We start from the raw sequence: 14,824 nt of genomic DNA, 5'->3' as shown, positions 1-14,824 counted from the left end.
GCCTGGAGAACAGGAGGCTCTGGGGTCTTCCAGTACCTGAAGGGGGCCTACAGGAAAGACAGGGAGGGGCTGTTCAATAGGGCCTGGTGTGATAGGACAAGGGGTAATGGTTTTAAAAAAGAAGGAAGCAGATTCAGACTTGATGTAAAGAAAAACTTATTTTACACCAAGGGTGGTAGAACACTAGCACAGGTTGCCCAGAGAGGTCATAGATGCCCCATCCCTGGAAATGTTCAAGGCCAGGGCGCTGAGCATCCCGATCTACTTGAAGATGTGTACCAACTGACACATACAGCCAAGTTGTACAGTCCCATTAGAGTAAATTTTATTTTGCCCAAAATAGGAACAGGGTCAGAAAAGTAAATCTTTTATACGCAATACACCCTGACACTGTTTCTTTTTTCATGTCTCTGAATCTGAATAACCCCTGCTCAAAATCACTCATTTTATTTGTCTAGCTGATATGTTACTTGTGCCTTTTTTTTTTTTGCTTACACTTTAAATCACTTATTTACAGCAAACTTAGGCTTTTAATTGCCTCATCCTGAAAAATACATTATTTATGTTCACTTGGACTACATAGGATAACTATGCTTATGGCTTGGTGGTGGCTGGTAGCACTGACACAAATATTCTCAGGTGCCAGTTAAGCACTGCATAAACTGACTCAGATTGAAAGAAAACTGACACACAATACTATATACATTACAGGCCTCCAAATTTTCAATTAGGAAGTAAAACCATTTTTTTTATATATGCATAAATCAAACTACTGCCCCAATGACTAGACAAATAATAGAGAACTTTTGGCTATCTAAACACTCAAAATAGAAAGAAAATGGTTTGAGAAGCAGAACCAAGTTTTTCCATTGACTGTTTTGTAGGATAACTAACAGCCAAGGTATAAACACTGCCCTCCTGTCGTAGTTTAGCTCTGATCCGAACCAGACTACACAGTCTCTCTCTCACTCCCCCCAACCCTCCAAGAGAAAAGGGAGAGAAAAAAGGCTCAAGGTTTGAAATAAGGACAGGAAGAGATCCTTAAAGTTACTGTTATGGGCAGAACAGACTCGACTTGGGGAAAACTATTCATTGATTTCAAAAAACAATAGGAATATGAGACAGAGAACAAGATAAACTCCCCTCACCTCTCCCTCTTCCTGGGCTTAACATGATCTCTACTACCTTCCCCCTCCAAGCAGCACAGGGGGGAAGAGGGAGGGAATGGGGGTTATGGTCAGTCCATCACACATTTTTCTATGCCACTGCTTCATTGTTGGGGGAAGAACTCCTCACATTCCTCCTCTGCTCCAGGCATGAGGTCCCACCCACGGGCTACAGTCCTTCATGAACTGCTCCAACATGGGTAATTTCTTCCACAGGGTGCAGTCCCTCCAGAACAGCTGCCCCAGCATGGGCCCTCCATGGGCTGCAGGTGAATCTCTGCCCCTCCATGGACCTCCATGGGCTGCAGGGGGACAGCCTGCTTTACCATGGTCTTCACCATGGGCTGCAGGGGAATCTTGGCCAGGAGCAGCATTACTCCTCCCCCTCCTTCTTCACTGACCTTGGTGTCTGCAGCTGTTCCTCACACAAGAAAAATTCTTCACAACAGGCTGGCAGATGCCTCTCAGGTTCTCTTCACATCTCATCTCCCCTCCACTGCAGCCAGGCTCAGACTGCCACCCGGCAGGAGGCCAGAGGGTGAGGCCTGCAAGGCCCACAAGGCTCACGCCTCTCCCTCTCTGCCCCTGCTCAGCTTCTTCACATCTTCTCTCCCCCCCCCCCCCCCCCCCCCCCCCGTTTTCCCCTTCTTAAATATGTTATGGCAGAGGTGTTATCACAGAACATTCTGCTACCAATTGGCTCGGCCTTGGCCAGCAGTGGGTCCGCCCTAGGCCCGGCCGAGCCCACTGGACAAAAGGGAACACCTTCTAGCAGTTTCTTGTAGAAGCCACCACCATAGACCCCCCCCTCCCCAATAAAACCAGAACACCTCCACACCTCCACAAAGATTAGGTTAGTGTACTAAGCTTATTTATTTAATAACTCGGACACATCTGTCTCTAACACATATGAGTCGATACCGCAGAAAGAAAATAAGAAACTACTAAGAAGCACTGGAGAAAGAATAGTACTTGGAGCAAATTTTTAAAATTAATCAAAAGATAATTCCTTTCCTTCATTTAGAGATCAAGACCATGACTTAACAGCTGTTTACAGACAAATAAAAAGTAGTTTATGTTCAGTCTGAGAACTGTTACTGCTGAATCTACAATAGGTATGAACAAAACTACCTTGTCTTGTCCAGCATGATTCTCATCTTCACGTTCCTCTTCCACTCTATCTTGTTTTAATGCTTTCAAAAATTCACTCTTCTTATCAGTTCGCATTCTTGTCAATTTTGTTAAACAAGGCTGACTAACTTTGTCAATAGTGGATGATGAATTTGACCAATTACACTAATATGGGGGGGGTGTAAAAAAAAAAAAAAAAAAAAAAAGAGAGAGAAGTTTACTAATTTAGAAAACTTCGAATGAAAGACAAACTCACAGGCACCTGTAGTTTCAGGTTTCATGTATATCCACAGTCAAAAGCAGAGGTAAGATATTTCTATTTCAGTATATATAGTTCTTACATATAACCCCAGAGATGAAGGTTTATGGAGCCCTGCTAACAAACAGTGAACCTTCTGAAGTGTATCACACACTATTAGCAGTTTTGAAGTTTAAACCTACCAAGTTATACTTCCTAATGGACCATTTTTACTCCAAATCAAACTTACAAAGCAAATATTGCACTACTTAAAGGCCAGTGATGTACCTTCCATATTTCTCTCTCCCACACTAACTTCCACAAAAACAAACTTAATACGATTCTGCATAAAACTTACTGATTCAGTGATCCCATCAAATTTAAAATTTGATAGATTTGATAAAAACTACAGGCATTGCTTTACCTTTTTCACTGAATTCTGTGATACAGTAAATGCCTTGGCAGTTGATTTAAAGGGACTGAAATTGCCAATACCATATGCAGATTCACGAGAAAATTGATTCCCAAGTTTATTTTCTTTTGCTTGGCTTTTCCACTGTGTAGGCTAAACAAAAATTTAAAGTCGTTAACTACAATAGGATTATTTTCAGAAGTGTTTAGAAAAACGATTAAGCAGAAAGAAATCATAACTACAACCATAATTTAGAGCAAATACCTGTTTTATTGCAGAAAAGGGACTGTTTATGAGCAATTAATCTTCTCTCATAAATAATGTTGCAACTTTTTATATAGAGCTAAATTTACAAACAATTAAGACCCTCATATTTGAGGTATTAAGAATCAAAATATGAGTCTTCAACAGCTGAAAGTAGTGTTTTTAATGTAGTATGTTAAGAGAGTTAAGAACAGCTCCATTAGATGCTCTCAGAAGCACAGAAAAAATCCTGAAACAAAATCAAAAGATGAACATGGAAAGTTGCATATGGAGAGGGACCAGAATGACACTAAGCACATCTACATCAATAATTGGGATAAATTCTGGAGGTACTTTTATGCCAACTGTAGCTCTCCACTAGGCATTTATTTTTCTGTTAAAAAAAACATATAGACAAAAGGCATCGCTATTCTGCAAGTTAAAAACATCCTTTTCACTCTCCCTTGGACAGCTCTTGCACTTCTCAAAAAAGGTAAATGAGAAATAAAGAGAGATCAATTACAATATAGTTTAAAAAGAAAAATGAGAAAGTGATTCTGTTCACTTTTGGGGTTTTCTGCGCTTAGCAAGATTTGAAAGCATAATACTCTAGGAACAGTATTTTCAGGGATGAAATAAGTACATTCAGAATTAGAGTATGATTTTTTGTTTCAGCATGTTGTTCATGCCACCAGTATCCAAGACTCACCTTTGCAAGTGGAGTAGCAGGTTTAAGGATTAATCCTTTATAAACACTTGTGCCAGTTCCATTCTTTACTGGCTGTGAATGAAGACTTCTTACTACAGGGTATCCAGATATCTGCAGTTCTTTTGTACTGTCCTTTTTAATGACCAGCATTCTTGGAGATCTAGATTTAGGAGTCAAAGGGTACTCTGGGAGGAGGGAGGGGGGAAGAAAGAAAAAGAACAGAAAGAAAAAAAAAAAAAGGGGAGGGATGGAGGGAGGGGGGATGAGAATATATAAATTCCTAGTTCATAGGGTACTGGATAGCCATATGGTCCAGAACAAATAGGCATCAGTCAGGAACTTGATCCAGTATTAGTTCCACAAATAACACACTATACAAACCTGGGTAAACACAAGTTCTGTTCCATTTTCCATAACCACCTTTTATTAAATATTTTACTTGTCAACGCAGGAATTTTACTTTTGGAAAAAAAGATATCCTTCAGTCAAAGAAGCTAACTACACGGTTCTTGTTTGCAAATCTAAAAACCAAATACTATTAGTTGTTAACAGTTATCTAATCCTCAAAAGAGATTATAGTTTTTATATTTCCCTTTAAGGTTATTAAAGAATAATTACTCATATATTTATTAACAACTTATTTTAGAGCCAAATGTTCCACACCAAGGCTCTATAAACATGAGAGAAGAGATGCATACTACTGTAGACCATGATAATGACCAGTTTCTCTATCTGTATGCCTCAGATGGGCATAATAGAACATCTGAAGCTTACTCCATTTCCAGGTTCAAGAGAGCACTAATTGGAGACATAAAGTCAGTTGTCATACTCAATAAGTAACTGACATTTAACAGTTTGAAAGAACATCTATTAAAAACAGTTCTAAAGTTTTCAAAAAGTGAAAAAAACACATTATTTCTGCACATGCATTCCAATGCTGTATTAACAACCTTTTCCAAGATTATCTCCTCTCTCAGCAAGCATTTCTACTTCACAGGCAGAGTCACCATATCCTACATTAAAAAAATAAAATAAAATAAAATCTATCTTAAAAGCGTAAGTTATTTTAGCTTTGTTTAGCAGGTAGATGTTACAAAGCATTTGTGATAACTGTATACTTAGCTCTCATTAAACTTTATGAAAAGACTTTACTAATATTCACATGCTCCCATCCCATATATACAAGGTAAAATGGAATCTAACAGAAATATACATTTTTAACAGTCATTAAAAGGTAACATTCCTCTTGTGCCCTGAATATTAACAGGGAATAAGAATAGCCTTAACTTCAGTTTTTGAATTACAAAACAAGGCTTGCAATAGCAGAGCTGTAATAAAGTAAGATACCAAGCTGTAAGTTGTAACAAGCTGCTGCACTGTAGCTTACAGATCCTTTACTGTTCCTTCTTTTGCTTGCGAAGAATGATACTTAGAAAGCCTGGAAAACTTGCCCTCCTTCAGATCAAATTGAGCCACATCATGCAGCAGCCACAGTCAGAGCGCTGCAAAGATTATAAAACACTCAAGTTGCTATATAATTTTCCACAACTTGGTTAGGAAAAAAAAAAAATGTAGCTATTGTTACTCTTTTATTGAAAGATAACTTTATTTCCTGACTTTCACATGAAAGTTGCTAAATATATAAAAATGGAAAGCAGTACAATTGTTTAGGCTCCTGCAAAAGTTCTTAGCAATTAGATATTTATATTGAGGGGATGGCTTACACCTAGCGTTACCTAAGAATGCAAAACATACTGGGAAGTATGAGAAAAAGAATGATAAAATTAAAGTACTATTTAAAATGAGCAACGAGTTTCAGATCTCAGTATTAACAACAGTTTAGGTTGTAGATTTTATGTTTAATTAAACTTATTTCCTCAAAGAGAAAGGTTCTTATTTTGAGTAAGTTTATTACTTTAAAACCTGTGCAGTCTAAAGCTGACACCTTCTTAGAGTGAACAATTCACTACTTAAAGCCTACAGAACTGTAAAGCAGCAGCCAAATTTATCAGGTGGAGATGAGAAAACAAATCCAGACTACAGTTCAGTTAAAGGCCCACTCTCAGGATTGGCTTTTTTACAACTAAAAACACAATCAAAAGCTTAAAGCATTTGCTTCCAGGAAGAGATCTTAAATCTCTACAAATTAACCTGCTCTTCCCAACCCTCTTAGGTTTCTCTCCAAGATCTTTCCAACAGCTCTAATTAGTCAGAAGCATTCTTTTATGAAGTCTTCAGCTAGCAATCACATCGCTAGCTTAAGTGACTCACCTTCATCACATTTCCTCTTGGGAGATAAATTCTTGACATCTTTAATAAAAGACGTATACTTGTTCTTGGAAAGAATTCTAGTTGTGGCTGCATCTACAGACCAACAGATTGATATCCAAATAGAAGTGTCACCTCTCTAACAAAAAGATACTTACACTGTAATAATATTGAAGTTTCCTCAATTTCAGTCTATATCTTTGTAACATTCAAAAAAAATACTATGTTTCAAATAAAACAACTTTAGATCTCCACTACATTTTTATATTTAGAAACATCAAAAATACTCACCCCACACACCAGCAGCTAAAGACTTATTCTGGTTTGGTGTTCTCTCATATTCAGGATTCAAAGATGGCTGAAAGGAAAATTTATCATTATTAAAAATAAAATTTAATAAGAAGTCTTGAATTGTGGGACCAATGAAATAAAGAATCACAATAATATCAGAAGTATGACCTCTGCTGTCAAAGATTTTTAAACGGAGACAGATTAGACACTTCTCCCTGCAACCCAAATAGATCAACACTCACTTATATCTCTTCTCCAACAAAACATCTCAAGCAGCAATCAACACCATTATATGAACTGTCCAGAGAAAGCAAAACACAGTGATGGATGGTTCTTCCCCTTACATCCTACGAAAGATTTTTTTTTTTTTTTTTTTTTTTTAGTACTTTGGATCTCCAGTAAGGTACTTGTGTAGAATTTAATATACACATAGCACAGTAAACTGTGGTAAGATATTATGAAATCAACTTAGAACTCAATTATAGTTTCATTTAAACACTTAAGTGACAATAATAAAAACATAATAATAAAAATTGGATATAAAAAGAGAAACAAGTTAGTGGGCAAATAACTAACCCTCTTACCTATGGGAAGGGTGATCCCTTATATGACCACCTGTAACTGGTGAAATCTCATTAAGTATCTTGTAATGAAATGGCACTTACAGAAACAATGAAACCTTGTTTATTATAATTACAATTAACTTACAAAATCCTCAGCCTCAAACTGTTTGGATACTTCCTTGTCTTCCTTTTTCCCAGTTTCATTATCAGATACATTGTTTTCATGCAGTCCTTGGCCTTTTCCACAGTGGAAAGTGCTGGTACAAGTGTGGGAAGCTCTGCCATGGTATCCCTCACGATAGTTTATATTTTTTGTACCATTTCTGCCTTGTGAACGCCAACCATTCTTCTCTTTTCTCCCAAAATGCCCTTAGATTTTTAGATTTTAAAGAAATGTAATTACTAACAGTTCTGAAAGAACATTCTATTTTTGCAAAATTGGTAGAGTTAAGCAAGCAGCTCTATACTCTGGGATGTGACAGCATTAGTAAACTTAGTTTTCATTCACATAAGCAGCAGGAAAGAATCTCCCAAAACAGTGCCAAAGAAAGAGAACAGTAGTACAACATTAAGAAGCCAAACCCCTTTTCTGGCTGCTCATTTATACGTTGTTGGCTAGAGAATTAACTTGACCCTCTTCTTAAGACAGAGAAATACACCTGGAATCACACTACTATAAGCAATCCTTAGTCATCACATCATCTCCCAGAAGATCTGTCTTTCCATTATCTCTATTCTACTACAGAATACAGCATTTGGCATAGGACAGCTATTATCATCAGACTTTTTTTCTAGCCAAAGTGCTACAAAGCAACAATGTATTTAAAGCGTTCCATGAAAGCTAAATTATACCTTCATTAGGCCATCCAATGTTAGGATTAAATCCATCTGAAGAGTTGTGTCTTCTGCGATTTGCTTCATAATGATTCTCTGCCCACAAAAAAATTTCAGAATGTCTCTCAAAGTTCAGTGATGACTGTAAAGGAGCACAAGTTTTAGATCTGAGATATCTGATTAATAACAAAACTGAATTATCAGAACTGTAATATATACATTACTTGTGGTATATCCAATCCATTTTTAAAGGACTATGAATGACAGACAATACAGCAGTTCTCGAGTATGCATATGTTCAGAGTTATGTCATCATCTCCCATGCTAGCAGAAGCTATATCTTCCACTTCAGGACACCTAAACAGTGCTGAAGATCATGCTTGCAACAAAAAGTAAAAAAACCCAAGTGTTTATTTTGATTCGGCAGCATAACAGAGCACAAGTGACATGTGGCAGAAGAGGGAAAATTTTAAAAGTAACAAAGGATATGAGATCACCGTTTGGAAGGCAGGAAAGAAGTCTGGGATCTTCATCTGAGCGGTTAGAGACTATGCATGTGCACTGCATAGAAAGCAAGGAGTTGCTTCAACCAGAGGCAGCTGTACCCCAAAAAGGCTCAGTTTATTAGCTTTGTCATTATAACTTAATAAGGCAAATGCAACTAGTTAGGAAATACAAGTAAAACCTAGAGTCAAAAGTGTACAGATTCACAAATATACTTCAAATTATCAGCTTCTAAGTAGGCATTGTAGAAATTTTAAATAAGTAAATCTTTAATATACCAGTAGGAAGTACTTTATAAACTAAAACCTCACGTTGAGAATAGTACTCAAATCAAAACACATCCTGACTAGAATTCATACCTAAGGGAATTAAATCAAAAAAGATCATGTCTTACAGCAGCTGTCTTCCCTATTACTTCTATCTGGCTTTATTATCTTAACACTATAACATTTCTTTCGCTGTTACACCTTAAAAATTCAAGAATAAATTTTCATTCTGCAAAAGTAGCACTTGGCCTTACTGTTGCACATGCCACATATATCCCAGTGAGTGATAGCAGAGAGCTGTGTTACCCAGCACCTCCCTGTCATGCAGCCAATCTTTGATGCAGATGAAGCAAAGTCCCCTTCCCTCCAGCACATACATGTCCACTGTATTGCACATGTACAAGAGATCCAACACTTCCCAGGGCCATAATAGCTACAAATGCATAAATGCATAGCTATGTAGAAGTGTACTATGCGAGCAAAATAAGTTTATTGATTCCAGGGAGTATCAACTTTGCTTCCTGAAACTCACTCCCTCTCCGGATTGAGTAACATTCAGGGGAGGAAAAAAAGTATACCAGTAATTGTGCGTGTTTGAAAATGAAAGCCTCAAGTTCATTTCAACAGTTATTATCCATTAATGTCTAAACAAAGCCATATTAATATTTAAAAGTACTCCACTGGTCAAAGTGAGTAGAAAAAAAAAAAAAAGGAAATCACATTATTAATAGGTTTAACTATTTTGGAAAATACGTTGAAAATTATTTCCTTCTCCCCCATCACCATGAGACAATCACACAAAAAAATGACACCCTAAGTTCTACTGAAAAGGTCCCGGTAGAGCTCAAGGTGCTGTTCAAAATCCACCACTTAAAATTCAAACTCGAGTAAGCAATAGATATGTATTTCCAAACTGTATAGAAATCAAATGAAAAGGGATTTCCCTCCACTTTGAGACCTGAGAAGTTAATTATTTCCTTGACAAACTTGGAGAGAGAAAAAAAAACAGATCTTTTGATAATTTCTTGTGGTTTTCTAAGTAGCCAACAAATTATCATAATGAGTCTCAATATTTCATAATAACTTTGAATAAGCTGTCAAAAATTCCTGAAAGCTCCAGATCTGTTATCACAGATGACATCTTAGTAGATAGCTTCATGTGGTTGATGCCCCATTCCTGGAAACATTCAAGGCCAAGTTGGATGGGGCTGTGAGCAACCTGATCTAGTTGGAGATGTCCCTGCTCCTTACAGGGGGGTTGGACTGGATGGCCTTTGAAGGTCCCTTCCAACTTTAACCATTCTATGATTCATTTACATACAACAACCTGCTAATATTGCCTTTGGAGTTTAACTTTTTTTTTTTTTATGAACTTGGAAGAACAATCACATTCTCACAAACTATAACTGACAGCACTTTATAAATACTGTTTGAGTTGTACTCGATATAACGCATCTAAAGTCTCTAAACTGCATGCAAAGATCATGCAGTTTGCATTTTCTCCACATGATGGAGGTATCAGTCTATCAAATCTCTTGTGGCAAAGATGACAGTAAACTTTGTAATCAACACAAAATTTACTGGCAATTTCTGGAAGTTGAGAAGTTATCTGACTTGATTCAGTCAGTCAAGAAAGCAAGCAACATAGATTTTTTTTTTTTAAGTATAAGAAGTCTTATTGCTTAACATGAAGTACAGTAAGCTTGCAAAAACTTCTGAGTTTACCAGTCTATCTGCAATTTCCTCATACACATTTTACAGCAATCCTTTCTGAAAAGTTTTGTCCATATCCCAAGATGGCCTCACTATTCGCAACACTTTCCCATTTCTGCCTGCTCAACTGCAATACTGCACTGATGCAAATATATTAGTTCCAGACCTGAACTAAAGCTGCTGAGCAATGGATACCCAACTATGTCAACAGACTTTGCTATATAATTAACAGGGAGAGGATATAAAAGCTTATCCTTAAAAGGAAATAATCATCAATAAGCAAGAGTGATTTTGGTCAAGCTGTAATCTATGTCAGTCACATTAAGAAAATTCATTCACAATCCCAGCTTCCTGGCATCAAGGCTTTTTCTCATGCTAGCCTTTACACATGGAAGGGAAAGCCTCGGCTACTCAGGATTGAGGGGTAAGCCAAACTTGTAAAGATGCAATTCCTAAAAGTGCCTCTTTCAGGGAAATAAGAACTGACTGGGCAGAGTTCAGCTTCTCCTTCTCAAGTCTAAATGTTGTTGATACCATAGCCTCACCTCAGCTCCATTCTTCATGAAACATCTTGTCTTCCTCACCCTGTTCTTTCTTTTCATTTCCATCCCTCTTACCTGCTCTTCTCTTCAGTTGCTTTGTTGAGATACAGGAAGCAGAAATAAACATCTGTTCTAGAAAATAGAGGGGACAGGGAGCAGGGGACCACAACATTTGAGACCTGTCTTGTAGAAGAATGATAGGATAAGCCTTATTCCATAAAGTAGGAATTATTACACATTAGGTGGAACCAAAAAGTCTTTTCAAGTGTTTAATACCTAAATGTGCTCTATATCACAGAATGCTGGATCACTGAGGGAAGAGGTAACATAAGGAAATAAGCTGCATTTCAAACAATGAAGCACAAAGACTATAATAGAGAAAGCATACAACTACAGTTTTTTTTTTAAAAGATGAAAAAAAGTCTATCTAAACTCCTTGAGGCAAAGTTTCATGGAAGAAAACAGAATCCACAACATATGCTTGCAATGAAATTTCCCACAATGAGGTGACAAATACACAACTCCCACCCCAAATATATTTGAGTAGTACTGGAACTTACTTTTATCCTGCTATATTGACATTTTAAGAATGTAGGTAAAGTTCTTCCAGTAGATTCTTGAAATATGTGGAGAAAAATTGTTTTGCAATTGTAATACCATATTAAACTCTGATTACTTTTCTGATTAAAAGTGTATTTAAATTGGAAATAGCAGATCAAAAGAGCTGATTATCTCAGAAATCAAGTAGAATGAAAACAAACAGATTGCAGGAACCATCCTGGAACAGATAGGCCTGACATTCTCAGAAGAGCAACTGACAGTTGCTGATAGATTATATACTAAACAAAGAAGCTAACTAGATTGTTGTCTCAAATCTGGGTTCATTTATCTGGTGTGCAGTACGCCAATCTTACACACAGAGCAGAGGTATTTCTTTGTTTCATTTTTGCATGGAGATGGGTGCTAGCTTTGTGGATTTCCCCCTAGCATCCATCTCTGTGCAGAAATTAAATAAACAAATACCTCTGCTCTGTGTGTAAGATTGGCATACTGCACACCAAGTAAATGAACCCAGATTTGGGACAACAGTTTTCTGGCACCCCAGATGTGACCACGCTGACAGCCTTAATGGATGGTCTTGCTGTACCCAAGTGGGAGAAGGGACCTGACAGGACTCCAGTGCACACCAACCTGTTGATCACGAACTCCATCAGTTTCTCTCCTGCTGTCAGGCAGTAAACGACACAACAGTGCAACGCTATTGGAAAAGAGATATTTTCTGCTAAATAAGTAAGGGAAAAGCCTTTTGGAGAGTAGCAAGCATCTGAGGGACATTTTTGTCCCATTTGGGTTCTGTGTAAGATACATGGGGAACAGATACGCAGCAGTAGCATAGTAATTGTTTCCACACTTTGTTTTAACAACAGGAGACATATCTCATTTTATATTTGAATTTGTGAATTGAATAGGAAATATTGGATTGTATTTATCAGTACCAATTTGGGCAGTGCTACTTCTCAGGAGGCTGCCCTTTGCTATCCCTTAGGATGCATCCTAAAGAACTGGAGTAAATGCGGAGGGGATCCCATGACTAAAGACAGATTAAAACAGTATTGTAATCAATGGTGGCCACAATATCAATTGGAGAATGGTGAAAAATTGCCTGAAAAGAGGTCTTTGAAATACAACACTATATTACAACTAATGTTATTCTGATGGGAAAATGAGAAGTGGGATGAAATACCGTATGTAGACTTGTTCTTTGCATTAAGAAATTGTTGGACTGTCAGATTTGAAATATCAGTATGGGATATATTTGTTGACTGCGAAAAAGGAAAAAAAGAAAGAAGGGAATTTCTGTTGTACTGACTATAAAACTGGGAACACCATTTACCACTTTCAACCTATTAAACCGGAAACAAACAGTCAGGTCTTACTGAAGTAATCCAGAGGGAATGTACAGTACTGTTAAAACTGTGATGATAAATCATAATCCTAATTGGGGAGATATTTGTCTGAGCTGTATGAAATAAGGCATGGAGATAAGGAAACTGTCTGCTTTTTATGAAAGATTATGTGAAGCAGCTCAAAAATGGACAGATTTGTATCCAGAGGATGATAGTAATATGCAACTGTTTAATATGTTGTTTATTGGCCATTCAGTGTCAGACAGAAAGAAAGTGCAGAAAGTGGATGGTGGGGATAGAATGACAATTTCACAATTGATGTCAACTGCATATAAGGTATATAATAATAGAGGAGGTAGAGGAGAAAGAAGTAAGGACAAGCAAAACTGCAGGCTTCTTTGCTGGCCACCCTGACAGAGGGATAGGAAAGAGAAAATTTATGAGGAGGATTCAGAGGTAGAGGTAACAGCAGAGGTCATTGTGGGACTCCTCTAGGAACAAATCAGTGTGCCTACAGTAAACAAGAGGGTCAGTGGAAGAAAGAATGTCCGTGTCTTTTGAATGGTAAAGAAAGATAAAGTTGTTGAGATAATGGCAGAGACTTGATTAGAGTGAAGGGAACCAGAGGAATCTAAAATTTCCCCAGTCTCTGGTTCCAGTTAAGGTGGGGAACAAAACAATAGATTTTCTAATTGAGGGTGGAGCCACCCACTCTGTGATGGCTGGTTGTAAGGGACCATTAAGCAAGACTAAGATAAGCATTGCAGTGCAACAGGGAAAAGAAAAGAACTTTAGGATGATTTTTGCAGCCTACAGAGCTCTCAATTAGAGACGCTAAATTAACACATAAATTCCTCTATTGGCCAGAGTGCCCCTGTTGTAGTTTAGCCCCACTCAGGACCAGACTACGCAGTCTCTCTCTCTCACTCCCCCCACCCTCCTCTCGGAGAAATAGGGAGAGATAATATAAGAAAAAAGGCTCAAGGTTTGAGATAAGGACAGGGAGAGATTCTTAAAGTTACCGTCACGGGCAAAACAGACTCAACCTGGGGAAAACTATTCATTTATTTCTAAAATTAGCAGGAGAATGAGACAGGGAACAAGATAACCTCCCCCCACCCCTCCCTCTTCCCGGGCTTAACATTCTCTCTACCACCTTCCCCCTGGAGCAGCACAGGGAGGAAGAGGGAATGTGGGTTTATGGTCAATTCATCACAGGTTGCTTTACACTGCTCCATCCTCCTTGAGGGAGCTCCTCCTCACATTCCTCCCCTGCTCCACCGTGGGGTCCCTCCCACAGACTACGGTCCTTTGTGAACTGCTCTGGCGTGGGTAATTTCTTCCACGGGGTGCAGTCCCTCCAGAACAGCTGCCCCAGTGGGCCCTCCACAGGCCACAGCCTCCTTCAAGGCATCTGCCTGCCCCAGCGCGGGGTCCTCCACAGGCTGCAGGTGGATCTCTGCCCCTCTGTGGACCTCCATGGGCTGCAGGGGACAACCTGCTTCACCATGGTCTTCACCATGGGCTGCAGGGGAATTCTGGCCAGGAGCAGCATTACTCCTCCCCCTCCTTCTTCAATGACCTTGGCATCTGCAGCCATTCCTCTCACAAGAAATTCTTCACAACAGGCTGGCAGATGCCTCTCAGGTTCTGTTCACATCTCATCTCCTCTCCACTTCTTGCAGCCAGGCTGGGCTGAGTAGGGCCCAGGCGGCCACCCAGTGGGAGGCCAGAGGGTGAGGGCCACAAGGCTCATGCCTCCCCCTCTCTGCCCCTGCTTCAGCACCTTCACATCTTCACTTCCCCCCCCCCCCCCCCGTTTTTCCCCTTCTTAAATACGTTATGGCAGAGGCATTATCAGGGAACATTCTGCCACCATCTGGCTCAGCCCTGGCCAGCAGCGGGTCCACCCTAGACCTTCTTACAGAAGCTGCCACCGTAGCCCCCCCCCCCAAATAAAACCAGGACAGCCCCTTACCATTTCTCAGACAACATTTGCTTTGTCAGTTAAATGCACAATCAACCTTCTCTGAAGAA

At 38.8% G+C, this 14,824-nt stretch overlaps 1 protein-coding gene across 1 annotated transcript in view; it reads right to left on the bottom strand.

The window, feature by feature from the left end:
- The window catches only part of LOC147596694 (vasculin-like), a 34,482-nt gene that overhangs the window by 12,422 nt on the left and 7,236 nt on the right, over positions 1–14,824 (bottom strand). Inside the window, exons 2-7 of the mRNA XM_086769727.1 lie at positions 7,874–7,997; positions 7,167–7,390; positions 6,459–6,525; positions 3,900–4,084; positions 2,960–3,100; positions 2,298–2,462 (exon numbers count right to left, since the gene is read on the bottom strand). Of these exons, the coding sequence (XP_086625853.1) occupies positions 2,298–2,462; positions 2,960–3,100; positions 3,900–4,084; positions 6,459–6,525; positions 7,167–7,390; positions 7,874–7,997 (906 nt within the window). The remainder of the gene's footprint in view (positions 1–2,297; positions 2,463–2,959; positions 3,101–3,899; positions 4,085–6,458; positions 6,526–7,166; positions 7,391–7,873; positions 7,998–14,824) is intronic.

This window comes from Chlamydotis macqueenii, chromosome W (assembly GCF_036417535.1).
Source record: "Chlamydotis macqueenii isolate bChlMac1 chromosome W, bChlMac1.mat, whole genome shotgun sequence".
In the NCBI taxonomy this organism is placed as follows: Eukaryota; Metazoa; Chordata; class Aves; order Otidiformes; family Otididae; genus Chlamydotis; species Chlamydotis macqueenii.
This window is presented reverse-complemented; position numbering and strand designations above follow the sequence as displayed.